This window comes from Anser anser (genome assembly GCF_964211835.1).
Source record: "Anser anser genome assembly, chromosome: 1".
Taxonomy (NCBI): domain Eukaryota; kingdom Metazoa; phylum Chordata; class Aves; order Anseriformes; family Anatidae; genus Anser; species Anser anser.
The window spans coordinates 24,759,034-24,771,990 of record NC_139720.1 but is presented as its reverse complement, the minus strand read 5'-3'; the positions used below and the strand labels follow the sequence as shown (position 1 = coordinate 24,771,990).

General features: G+C 39.7%; 1 protein-coding gene across 10 annotated transcripts in view; it reads left to right on the top strand.

The window, feature by feature from the left end:
• Nucleotides 1–12,957, top strand: part of PTPRZ1 (protein tyrosine phosphatase receptor type Z1) — a 139,995-nt gene that overhangs the window by 38,132 nt on the left and 88,906 nt on the right. For all 10 annotated transcript variants that reach the window (XM_083831003.1, XM_083831002.1, XM_083831010.1 and 7 more), the window contains exon 2: nucleotides 167–232. In XM_083831003.1, coding sequence (XP_083687129.1) covers nucleotides 167–232 — 66 coding nt within the window. The remainder of the gene's footprint in view (nucleotides 1–166; nucleotides 233–12,957) is intronic.

Here is a 12,957-nt window from a genome sequence, read left to right as displayed (position 1 = left end):
CGGTGTTTATATTACAGTTAACAAGTACCATTCAAAGTCCAAAATTAAGACCAGGTACACCATACATCAGTAATTACAATAGCGTTGGGAGTGAGGGGGTCATCTGCATGTCTTGTTCCTGTTAAGCTTCCAGTTTTCATGTTGTAAATTCATTGTTACTTTGCAGATTTGGTGTACGGATACTATAGACAACAGAGGAAATTGATTGAAGAGATCGATTGGTCATACACAGGTAAGCAAAACTGTCTTTCTGAAGAACTTGATTTGCTTTCATATTCTCATGTTCATTCTCTTAACTTGAAGAGCACATGATGTCTGTATACCACTCACTGTATGCCTAAACAATTATTAAACTAAAAAAATGGGAAATGGATTCTGAAAAATTACAGTGAATTTACAATGGGATAGATTATTTTGTTTCCTATATCTGTTACTTTTGAAACAAGCAAGCCCTCATCCTTAGAACCTTAACCTTGGGACTTGCTTTATTTGATGAATCATAGAACCATAGGATGATTTGCACTGGAAGGGACTTTATAGACCATCTAGTTCCAACCCCTTGCAATGGGTGCAATGGGCAGGGATACTTCCACTAGACCAGGTTGCCCAAAGCCCCATCCAACCTGGCCTTGAACACCTCCAGGGATGGGGCATCCACAGCTTCTCCGGGCAACCTGTTTCAGTGCCTCACCACCCTCTGAGTAAATAATTTTCTACTTATATCTAATCTATATCTACGCTCTTTTAGTTTAAAGCCATTCCCCCTTGTCCTATCACTACACTCCCTGGCAAAGAGTCACTCTCCAGCTTTTCTGTAGCCCCCCTCTAGGTACTGGAAGGTTTCCCCAGAGTCTTCTCTTCTCCAGCCTCAACAACACCAGCCTCCTCAGGCTGTCTTTGTAGGAGAGGTGCTCCAGCCCCTTGATCATTTTTCTGTCCCTCCTCTGGACTCATTCTAATACTTCCACGTCCTTCTTTTGCTGGGGGCTCCAGAGCTGAATGAAGTACTCCAGGTGGGGTCTCATGAGAGCAGAGCAGAGGAGGACAATCACCTCCCTCAACCTGTGTACTGGACACACTTATTTTGATGCAGCCCAGGACACGGTTCGCTTTTTGGGCTGCAAGCGCACATTGCCAGCTCATGTGGAGCTTCTCGTCAACCAACACCCTCCAAGTCTTCTCATCAGGGCTGCTCTCAATCCATGCTCTGCCCAGTCTGTATTTGTACTTGGGATTGCCCCAACCCAGGGGCAATGCAGGACCTTGCACTTGGCCTTGTTGAACTTTGTGAGGTTCTCACAGGCCCACCTCTAAGTCTCTTAAGGTCCCTCTGGATGGCATCTCTTCCTCTCCAGCATATTGGCCGCACCACGTGGCTTGGTGTCACTGGCAAACTTGCTGAGGGTGCACTCAGTTTCACTGTCCATGTCACTGGCAAAGATGTTAAATAGTGCCATCCCCGATACTGACCCCTGAGGAATAGCGCTGATCATTACTGATCTCCACCTGGACATTGAGCCGTTGACCTCAATTCTATGAGTGCGACCATACAACCAATTCCTTATGCACCAAGTGGTCCATCCATCAAGTCCATGTCTCTCCAATTTAGAGACAAGGATTTCATGTGGGACAGTGTCAAATGCTTTGCCTAAGTCCAGGTAGATTATGTCGTTTGCTCTTCCCCTATCCACCAATGCTGTAACCCTATTGTAGAAGGCCACCAAATTTTTCAGGCATAACCTGCCCTCAGTGAAGCCATGTTGGCTGTCACCAATCAGCTCCTTATTTTCCATGTGAAGGCTGAGCCTTCATTGTTAGGTGCTCTTTTGTCTGAATGTTACTATTCTCGTAAGTCTGAAAAGCATACAGAACGGCTGAAACAAGAAACATCACATTTTGTGGGTGGAAACATATGCATACACTGCATATGAACTTCTGCACTTTGCTTCTGACTACCTGAGTATTTTTTCCAGGTACCATCCTGCTTATCCTAAAAAGTCCGTCATTTGGGCAATAAGCTCTCTCATTTGTGTAAGTAGGAAACCCTTAAGATATGCCCTTAAATTCTGCATAAACTTTGCCTAAAATCACAGAAGGATTATGGGAAATTCATTTTGACTCCTTAGATTATTCTGTGTAAGTCAAGCCACTTTCAATAATATTGGAAAGGTAAATTTGTCCTAAATAATACATATATTTCACACAGAACTAAAAGTGGCTTCCTGTAAATGTGTTTAGGATCCTACATTTTTAATGATTTAAATTACTGTTTCAAACAGAAAAGAGAGAAAAAAAATTGTGAAAAGAAATATAGACTATCAAATTTCAACCTTTCATATATTTGTTTAAAATATGTTCCTATAGTTAAAGGAAGTTATACCATTCTTTTTCTTTCTTTTCACTGTCTTTCTCATTTTCAAGACAGTTTTTATCTTCCAGGGTAAAATACATTTAACAAGTTTTGAGGCTAGAGAGAATTGAAACAGGCTAGTCATAAACCCTTCAAAATGAGATTTATAATGAAAACTCCCCCTTACACACATTGTACTGCAAAATCCAAGCATAAGATCAATCGATACAATATTTCATGTTCAAAATCCATCCGTTTTTTAATATTGCAGTTAGAGAAATGCAGGGATAAGCCTCCAGGATTACAGGTGACCAGAGGGCAATTTATGAATTTACTTTAAAGAATAGTGAATAGGTCTTGCATAGAACATCAGAGAACGATAGAGCTCTTCCCCAGTCCACATAGAGCACAAACCCGCTGTGCAGCTGCTGCAACAGACACAGGTTACGTATGCTGTGTATTTTGTATTGCTGGATGGCAAAACAGCATGGACTTTTACAAGCTGGAAGATTCAGATCTTTTAGTTCACTCTCAATGTGTGAGATGCCTTCATGTAGTCGTCTCACTTCATGTGCCCTTGCCCTAGTGACTCTACTGTTGGCAGTGGGGTGGCTGAGTGCAAGAGTCATGTTCCTGCTGCCCTATGGGTCCCCTGCACACATAACGCAGACAGCTCCAGTCGTGGAAGGAGAAGGGTTTTCAAAGCTTTTTGGCAGGGCTTCATGTAAATCAGGTACTTGGTGTCTAGGTATTGTGAATCTTGTGATAAATGCCATTTCTGAAATGCCATGGAGTTGGTTCATGGTGTGAAGGGAATATGCAAATTCAACTTGCACTTAAAAAACACACAGTCTTCCTGAATGTGAAGAAAAATTACAAATTTTAACATCACTGTGCATTGGAGGCATAGAAGTCTGGAGGCTGAGACATACTTATTTTGATCTCATTCATTTATAATAAATTATTTGCTTATTTTAATCTCATTTTATTCCTGAGGGTCTGCTCAGAATGTTTAGAGCACAAGTGCAAGCGTTGTCAGGTACTTGTATGTATAACTACTACACGTAACTCAGATTTATGGCTTTGAGACATAAACCAACGTGCACATTTCTGAATAGATGGCGTATACTTTGGCAGTTCATGCTTTCCGCAGACACAAGTTATATTCTTCTATTTTATAATGCACTCACTGAAAAACCTGAAAAAATAGCCTCTTTGTGGCAATGAAGTTTTAAGAGTAGGTCTTGGGATCCTACAGGTATGGAGTTTGATCAGCTATGAGTAAGAAACATCTAACTGGCCTGGTAAATTTATCTGAGTTTGAGCAAACTTCATTCTCCATATCAAATAAGAAATTTCAAATACGTTAGCCACAGTGGGTCAATAAACTCCTTTTGCTATGAGGAAAAAGTAAAACAAAACTAGAACTAGAACTAGAATTACCTGCTGAAATCATGTAATTTTTGAAGGTGAAGTTTCCTAATACAGCAGTTTCACCTACTGTAAGTTATGTGACTCATCATCAGATTTTGATTCTTGGGTGTAAGTAGGTACACCTACTGAAGGTGTAAATGTTAAACATTTACATGGAAACATTTTGTAGTAATTCTAAGAGTGCAACTTTAATCTATAGGGAAAACCTGCACTTTCAAGCATGATGTTTTTGTGTTTGTATGTGCTGACTTTACATATATTTGCATAAACAAATGGAGTGTTAAAGGTGTGGACAGTGAAAGGTGTGGACAGTCTACTCTTCAGAGTTGCATCCATTTCTTCAGAGTAAGTGGTTTAAAACTAATTTATTAGTAAGCTCTAGTTGAGCAACCTTTCTTTTTTTATTAAAACAGTGATAGAAATTATTTTTGATGACATAATGAAAATTTGTGGATGATATACAAAAAGCAAATCAAACCATTTTTGCTTGTAGAAAAAACAGGTGTACTGAGAAAATATATTTCCTCAAATCATTTACATACTAATTGATGACCAAAGATCATTCAGACATTATTTAGCTGCATCACTAAGGTTAGGTAATCTCATTATTTCAAGCTATTAAGCAGGCAATATGAGCTTCCATTATTTTTCTTACATACAAATGAAGTATTAACTTTTTATTGCTTTGTTTATCTGCATTGTCTTTGACAAAAGTAATGATATAATGTTTTCTTATTTTTTAACATGTCTGGTTGACAGTAGTCTGTGAAACTCCAGATGTGAATGTTCATGTCAAATTATCAAACAATACCAAAAATAATGCAGGTTTGTTGATTTTTTTTCAGTGAAATTTCTTTCTGTTGAGGTTATTACTCCTGGAATTTGGGTTCTTGTTTGCTCTGCAACAAACAAGTTATGTGGTTTAGGGGAAAACCAGAGCTGAAATCTATTAAAAGCAAGAAATTCTGAACAGCCTTCCAGGAATTACAAAACATGAAGACTTTTAAAAATTGAATTTGTTATGTAAATGAATAGCACAGCCAGTTCAGTGTTCTTTGTCTCAGCAAGGGTATTAAGTTCAGTTTGTGCCACCATTCATTTTGTGATACAATGATCCACAATTGCTTCATAGACACAGGCAACGCTGATCTTGGGCAAAGAGTGATTTCAGTCTAACATGCTGAGACTCCGGGTACTTGAAGGACAATTTTGTGGTTTGTTTGTTTGTTTGTTTTCAAGAAGAATGTGGGTTATATTTACTTTTTCTTGGGGGGATGTGGATGGGTGGGAGGGGGTGTGGATTCTGGACTACAGAATCAGAATAATTTTGGTTTGAAAGGCTCCTTGGAGATTAGCTGGTCCAACCCCCTGCTCAAAGCAGAACTAACTTCAAAGTTCAAGCAGGTTGTTCAGACCTTGTCCAACTGAGTTTTGAAAATCTCCAAGGAGGGAGATAGTGCAGCCTCAGCAACGTGTTCCACCTTCATTCTGAAGAATTTTTTTTCATTTAGCCAACTGCAATTTCTCTTATAGAAACTTGTGACTATTGCCTCTTACCTTTCACCTGTGCAGTGCTTGTAGATCACCTTTACATAGCAGTAGACTTCAGCCATGTTCCCTCATTCCTCTCTCTACTCTGTGCTGGGGCATCCTCACCTCAAGTACTCTATACAGTTTGGGACACCACAATATAAGAAGGACATAAAGCTATCAGTGTCCAAAGGAGGTCTACAAAGACGGCAAAGGGTCTAGAGGGGAAGACATATGAAGAGCGTTTGAGGTCCCTTGGTTTGTTCAGCCCAGAGCAGAGCAAGCTGAGGGAGGCCTCGTTGTGGCCTGCGGCTCCCTCACGAGGAGGGTGGAGGGGCAGACGCTGAGCTCAGCTCTCTGGGGACAGCAAAGCTCTGCTCTCTGGGGACAGCAACAGGACCCAAGGGAACGGCATGGAGCTGGGACAGGGGAGGGTCAGGCTGGGTGTTAGGGAAAGGTTCTGTACCCAGAGGTGCTTGGGATCTGGAACAGGCTCCCCAGAGCAGTGGTTACAGCACCAAGCGTGCTGGAGTTCAAGAAATGTTTGGACAATGCTCTCAGACGTATGTTTTGATTTCTGGGTGATCCTCTGTTGGAGCCAGGAGTTGGACTCAGTGATTCTTGTAGGTCCCTTCTAACAGCATATTCTATGATTCTATTCTATGATCTCCAGCCTCTACAAACTCAGTTGCCTCAACCTCTCCTTTTACGAGATGTCCTCCAACCACCTGACAATATCAGTGGCCCTTAGTTTGTTAATATCTGTCTCATACTGGCTTGGGAAGGAAGTCAAAACTGGACTCACTGTTCTAGATGTCACCTCACTAGTGCAACATAGAGGAAAATAATCGTTTCCATTGTCTTGTTGGCCAGTCTTGTTAAAGTTGCCTGGTATCTTGGCCTTCCTCACTGCAAGGGCACACTGCTGACTCACACACAATGCAGTGTTCATCAGGATAATTAATTACCATCTTTTCAAATAATTTTGAATAACTGGTATATCTCAGTAGTAAAATTTGTCAGGAAGTTGATTCTCTTCTGACACTTGCACCAGTATCCACTGTAACAACACCTAAATATAATGGTTTGTTGTTTTTACTCCCATGGTGAACATTAAACTAATCTTGTTAAAATTGTTATCATTTTATATCTGATTCAAGACCCTCTGGAGATATCTCCATAGTTTATTGTTCCCCATTACTGTTTCTACAAGGACAAAACCTTAGTTGTCATTTGAAAGGCTATTTTTGCCACCCCAGGTTGTGGAACTTTGTGCTTGTGGCTTCATATGTAGATGCCTATAGAAAGGCTATGAAATGAAAATAGTCTTACTTTCAGTGATACTGAGAAAATGTAATTCTCTTTATAGCCCAAATAAGACATAGTGTTTTAATTTCAAATTTTGTTATATCATCTGCTACTACTGTGACAATTCTATTACACATTCACTGCTTATAAAGTTTATGGGAAAATAAGTTGTTGCTTATGTCCATAAACATTTACAGGTGTAATTTGCTTTTCACTCAGCCTAAAAAGTAAGCAAGAATCTGCATTTTCTCAACTGTGGCTCAAGAAAACAATTTTGACATTGGTAGCTGATTGTACTTATTCTGTAAGATGTCTTCTGCTTCTATTACTCAACAATTTGATATAGGGAAACTGGAAAATTTCAGGATCTCCCCTCATCATCAGCCTGTCTCCCTGTTCAACAGCCATCTGTTGGGAGGATGGACAAGGCCAGGCATATAGCTGCAAGGCATTTTGCCTTGCAGTTGCAATAGAGGAGATGCTGTGCCGAAGAGTATTTGTATGTGTGTGGGCATCATGCATGCTCCTGTCTCCTTGGTCTTGCTATTCCTTCTATGTGAAGAAGCTGTTAACCCTGCATATGATGCCTGCTATGCCTCAAAACAATGCTGGTGTGTTAAAAGGAATGCGGAAATGAGTTAGAAGTTAGCGTGCTGATATAAGAGCAAGTTAGGTTCAAGCACAGCCAGCTGGAAGGGGCTATTTCCAGAAGAATATGAAATAGTTCCTGGATCAGGGCAAAGGCAGTGGGAGGGTGGAGGTGCGGGGTCTGGATCCCATCCATTACAGTTCAGTGAGGCATAAGGTAGAGGGGCCATTTCATGAGCCAAATCCTAAGAGTCAGGCTGTGTGTGGAGGCACCACCAGGAGCTGGCTAGAGTTGGGATCCAGGAGCTGCCTGCTGAACCAACTGATTTAATAGACAGCTCTACCAGACCAAAGTGAAAAGTCTCCAGGACAGCCCTGGCAAAAACTGATGAAACATCCTGTCATCACTAGCTGGATAAAACTGTACTCTTGGGAGATGATGCATATCAAATTAACTTCACTTTTTTTTCTTGCTATCTAGCTGTCATGGCAGTATCAACATAAGTTTGTGAGATTTGTCTTTTCATTGCCTATGAAATAATTTGCTTTGTGTTTTATATTCACAGAGTATAATCATGAGTGATGTGCTGCATCAGTTGTGACTAATAAAGAAAAGTCTATACTCTTGAGCCCTGTGTGTTCCTTGTATGAAGGATGCATTGTAATTAATCAAGATAATGTGCACTATTTTATTAACTCATATAACAATAGCTCTGCAGAGGATCTTATTATTTAGTAGACCTTATGCTTCAGAGGCTGTCATACCTTTTCTTGCATAATAGCTCATTGCATGTATTTACATCCTCCGGACTGTACAGCCACTCATGGTTCCAGTGTTTTGTCACTAAATTCACAGACTCATTAATTAACAAGCCTATTGTATTGTGGTTTTGGGAAGGCTGATGATTAAGCAACAAAAATTACAGTGTTGTGCATCTGTTCACATTAAAGAGACAAGGTGTCCTAAATCAGGGAGCGACATTCTGGCATCTATGACCGTAGAGAAGTCCCCGTTTAAGATATCTGAATTTACTGAATCAAGAACACAAAAGAAGTTATTCAACTCAATAAGAAATCTACTCAGGATATTTGTGGTCAGACATTTGAATTCATATGAAGTAATATGGTTCAAACATCAGCTGTCTCCATTCTCTTGTGTAATGAGAGATGATATTTAAGGAGTAGAAGGCTCCTAGAAGAAAAGTGCAATTTATTTAGCTTCGATTCAGTCAATATTTGTAGGATAAACTGAGTAAAACTTGCAAAGGGTTTTGGGAGAGGGGAAATTAACTCCATATTCATTGACCATTCGAAGTTGGATGCTTGTAGGACAGGTATAAAGAACAGCATGTTGGTATCCATATTTGGCATCTCATTGGTAAAAAATAAAAAATAAAAATAAATGTCATTTTTCTGTCAATAAAGGCGTAAGTCATTTGTTTGCCAGTTTCCTCATAAGGAACTCTGATAAGGCCTGTTCCTTCCCCCATTTCTTTCTTTAAATGCTGTAAACAAAGGAACCATCTGGGTCATTTTCAGAAACTGCACATCACTTCATTCTGAGCACCAACTAGATTACTCAAACGCAGGAGAGTCTTTTTCTGAAGTGTAGAGATCAATGCATAAGGTATTTGCATAGTGTGGCACTGCTGTTTTAACAAGGTCTGGACAGGGTTCACAGAGATATAGAGACTATCCATTAAGTAAATGTGATTTTAAATTGAAAGCTTTTTTAGGAATGCTGTCTTTGGGACTACATCAAACTTAGATGAAAACCAAAAAAAAATAAAATAAATAAAAAATTGAGATATCTGACAGTAGACTAGAGCTTGTGGTTAAGCCTCTTTGCCCTTCAAAAGGATCATAAAAGTATCCTCATATATATACTACTGAATGATTTCTCATTTACAAGTGCATTCAATCTGTGCTAAAGTGAGAAGGATATGTGCTTGAGGACTACTTGCTTCCAGACTGCAGAGATGACTATTTTGAGATCGTCATCAAGATGATTTACAGATATGTGAAGTTCAGAGCCCTGAAAGTAATTCTCTCATTGATTATGTTTACAGAAGGCCTTGCTTTACTTACCTGCTACAGCCCTTTTGCTTAGGTCCCACTTACGAACATTTTTATTCAAAGGGGTATTCTGATCTATTTATAACAACCTTTGTTCATTTTTTTTCTCCTGTTGTACTCAAACCCCATTCAATTCAGTATGCACAGTTTGCTAACCTCCTGAAGTAAGGGCAATAATTAATTCTGCAATGTACTCACAAATTTGAAGCCATTCATGACCTAAATAACTTTTCCATGGGCCAACAGTGGTTAAAGCTGTCCTAAAAAATGTGTGGCTAGCTAAATCTGCATGGCTAGGAGCAGAGAAAGAAGATAGATGAAGGGTAGGAGGAAGGATCCTCAGAAGGAGGAGTGTGGCCTCCCTCTTTGACAGGAGAAAGCTCTCATGTGGGCTCAGGTGCCCCTAGAGCCACAACCACTGCAAGCTCAGTAAGGGATGTGTGCTTGGTATCCTCAAATGTGCCTGACTTAGAGTTAAGCAGATCATGGGAAGAGCAGGACATCCTATTTCCATTTTTAAATTTTGAATGCTAAATTAATGCAAATTACTGTAATCCATCTTTCATGCTAAAACAGTCTACTTTGGAATTTCATTTTTAAATTCTATAATATTATTTTTTTTCCCAGAAAAATATTTTTTCCAAAACTTTTCAAAATATGAAACTGGGGAATCCCATGAGCAGTTTTGTTTTGGATGAATCAGCATTTTCTGAAAAACAACAACAACAAGACACAAACAAAACAAACAAAAAACCCAACCCACTGAAAAATCCTGCCCTTTCCAAATTTAACTTGTAGAAAAAAAATGGTGCTTTCAGTTCTAGAGGTGCCCCTGTCATATGTAAATAATGTCGCCTTCAGAGACAAAAATGCACCTCTGCTTCTCTTCAGCTGCATGTTTGGAGCCAGCCCAGTTGGTAGCTTTGTGGCTGGGCTCACTTGTAAAGTATTAACATGGTTGCTGCATTTCTTCCCACCTGCTAACTGTTGCAAAAGCCATGAAGTTCTGCTGGTGCCAGCAATAGCTAGTTAAGTCTGCAGGCTTGCTGAAAGTGGTAGTAATTCATGGCTAGGTGAATAAATTAGCAAGAGGCAGAAATCATTCTTTGTACATAGAATACTTTCTGTCAAGAGTCTCTGAGGGATGACGTGGTGTTTATTTGTATACACTTGATTTATATGCAGTATCATGACTTGTATTGGCACATCAGCACACTTCTAAGAAGCTGAATTATACGGGATAATTATATAATTTACTTACAATGGGAAGATTCATTCTAGGAAGTTTCTTCAAATAAGTCTGTGCCCTGTTTCTCTATCACAGTAACAAGCTTTCCACACCACCCTGGAGAAATAGCGGGCATGCCTAAAATCTGCTTACATCCCAAAGTAAGTGTATGATTCCAAATTAAAGCTCTGCGGCCCCATATTTGTCTTTGAATTTCACAGCTTTTCTTCCCCCTGCACTTGTGGTGTGCATTAAACTACTCTGGCACATTCAAAGGCATTTCATCTTGTGAAGAAAGTCCTGCTGAAAGCTGTCAAGGTCCAAAACTGTTTCTTAGCAGCAGAGTCCACAGGACAGAGGCTGTGCCTCCACTAGATTTATCAGCTGAGCTGTCCCCTCCATTGTTTGGTTGCCAGAATTGCAGAAGTTCAGTTCTGATCATGTCTTTCAGCTGTGAAAGGTGCATAAAGTCCTTTTTGTAAAAAGCCAGGTCCAGGCGTCTAGCTGCACATAGATTTAGCCATTTCCTGCTATGCTTTAGCAGTTGTGCACACAACAAACTCCACATCCTTCCTGCGGGGGCCTCTTTCTGCTCTCCTGTGAGAGCTTTCTTTATGAGAAATTAAACTGTGGCTTGATCTGATATTGCCTGGCAGTGATCCTATTTTAGGAGCCACAGAAACAATTGACTGTCTTCTTCCATCCATTATTATAGATGCTGCATGTCAGAGCTAAGCTGTTTTCCCTCTGAATGTGGTGTTTCTCTGTCAGTGCCTTCTCTGTCAGTGAGCTTTATCTGATGAAAACTGTGTTAACCAGAGAAATGTTTAAAAGGCAGTTAAGAAAATGAAGATATTAAAAATGGAAAAGCAAGGTACCGAATGCTGGGAAAAAAAAAATGCATATACAGACTTGGAAATTTATCTTAAACTTCCAATATTTCCTGTCTATGTAAGGAGTAAATTCAGGGCTTGGGCGCATGGTCACAGACTGACAACAATTATTTTTACCGAGTTAATGGAAAAAGAAGCATGCAACAAAATGCCTACCTTGCATTACCCTGCTTGATTAAGTAGAAGGGAAAAACTGAAAAAATATTGTTGCTGGAGTATTTAGGAACATGGGGTTCATAAATTATTTCTGAATAGAGTAGAACCATTTCTGAATAGAGTAGATTTTCTGCCTGTTTTTGCATGTTCTCACCACTTTGCTTATACACAGTACAGTATCTCAGGTTTTTTAGCTGTATGTTTTCTGTCAATGTTCAGAGAAGCAAATAGTTATGGCTGGAACGCTATTCAGTGAAAAAATACAAGGAAAAAGATGTTTATCTTTTTTTTGGTCAAATGTCTGTTCATGAAAGCCAACTTTACTCTGTGAACAGAGCCAAGGAGTTCTAAGTAATGTCACTGCTCAATAGGAGCACCAGCTCTTCACCTCCTTAATCTGTTTTTACCTGATTTCAGAGTATGGACAGATGAAAGAAGACCAGCACAAACAGGTGCCATACAATATGTAACATATACTGGAAATGTATAATTTAAATAGCACAACCATTCATTTTCTTCAGCTGTGAGTATTTGCTTCAAACAGATACAGTATGTACTGTAACTAATCTTTACCAACACATCTGAACCACCAAAGAGAGATCTGTATACATGCCAGTCCTAATGTGACCGTACTATGTGTATCCAATCAAAATAAGAACATTTGTTCTCCTACAAATAAAAGGAACAGATGATAATCTGTTGCAGTGGCTTGATCACACATCTGAGGTTCCCCTTGAAATTCTTTGCTTTAGCTATGGAGCATGTGCTAAAAAGAGCTTTTCTGCATGACTTCCTGTCTTCTCACTCCATCCCTTTTCCTAGAGCCATCTTCCTACCCTCTCCATTTGACACTTTTTGTCAAATTGGCTTATTTCTTCTCTAATGGTGTAGCCACTATTTCAGTTTCCCTTTTTCATTGTAAAGTTTTTCTTTCTCCCACCCACCAAAAGATTGTGTGGTGTTTTGTTGCCTGCTTCTCCCTGACATTTATTAGCAGCTGCATGAAAAATCTGTCAATTTGCCACTGCCTCATGTGTTTCCAGGAGAAACTCTTTCTCCTCCTGAGTAACTAATGGAGAAAGAGCCAGCTGCATGTTTCCTTGACTATCTTGCAGTCTCTCTCAGCTGCCTTTTCCTAAATGTCAGGGACACTCTCCAGTGTGGTTACCATGGTGCCTTCTGCTGGAATGGCTGCAAGAGTTCACAGCAGCCAGCAAAACCACTGTACATTTTATAGGAACATACTGTGATAAAACAACTTACCTGCTAATATCATGGTTAAATGGAACATAACCAAAGGTGCTTTTTGGTGCATGTTTTGTATAAGATTGGCCCCAATTTTGTACCATCTGAAAACCATCAATCAATTAAGAATATCTGCCTTGCCTTCCGTT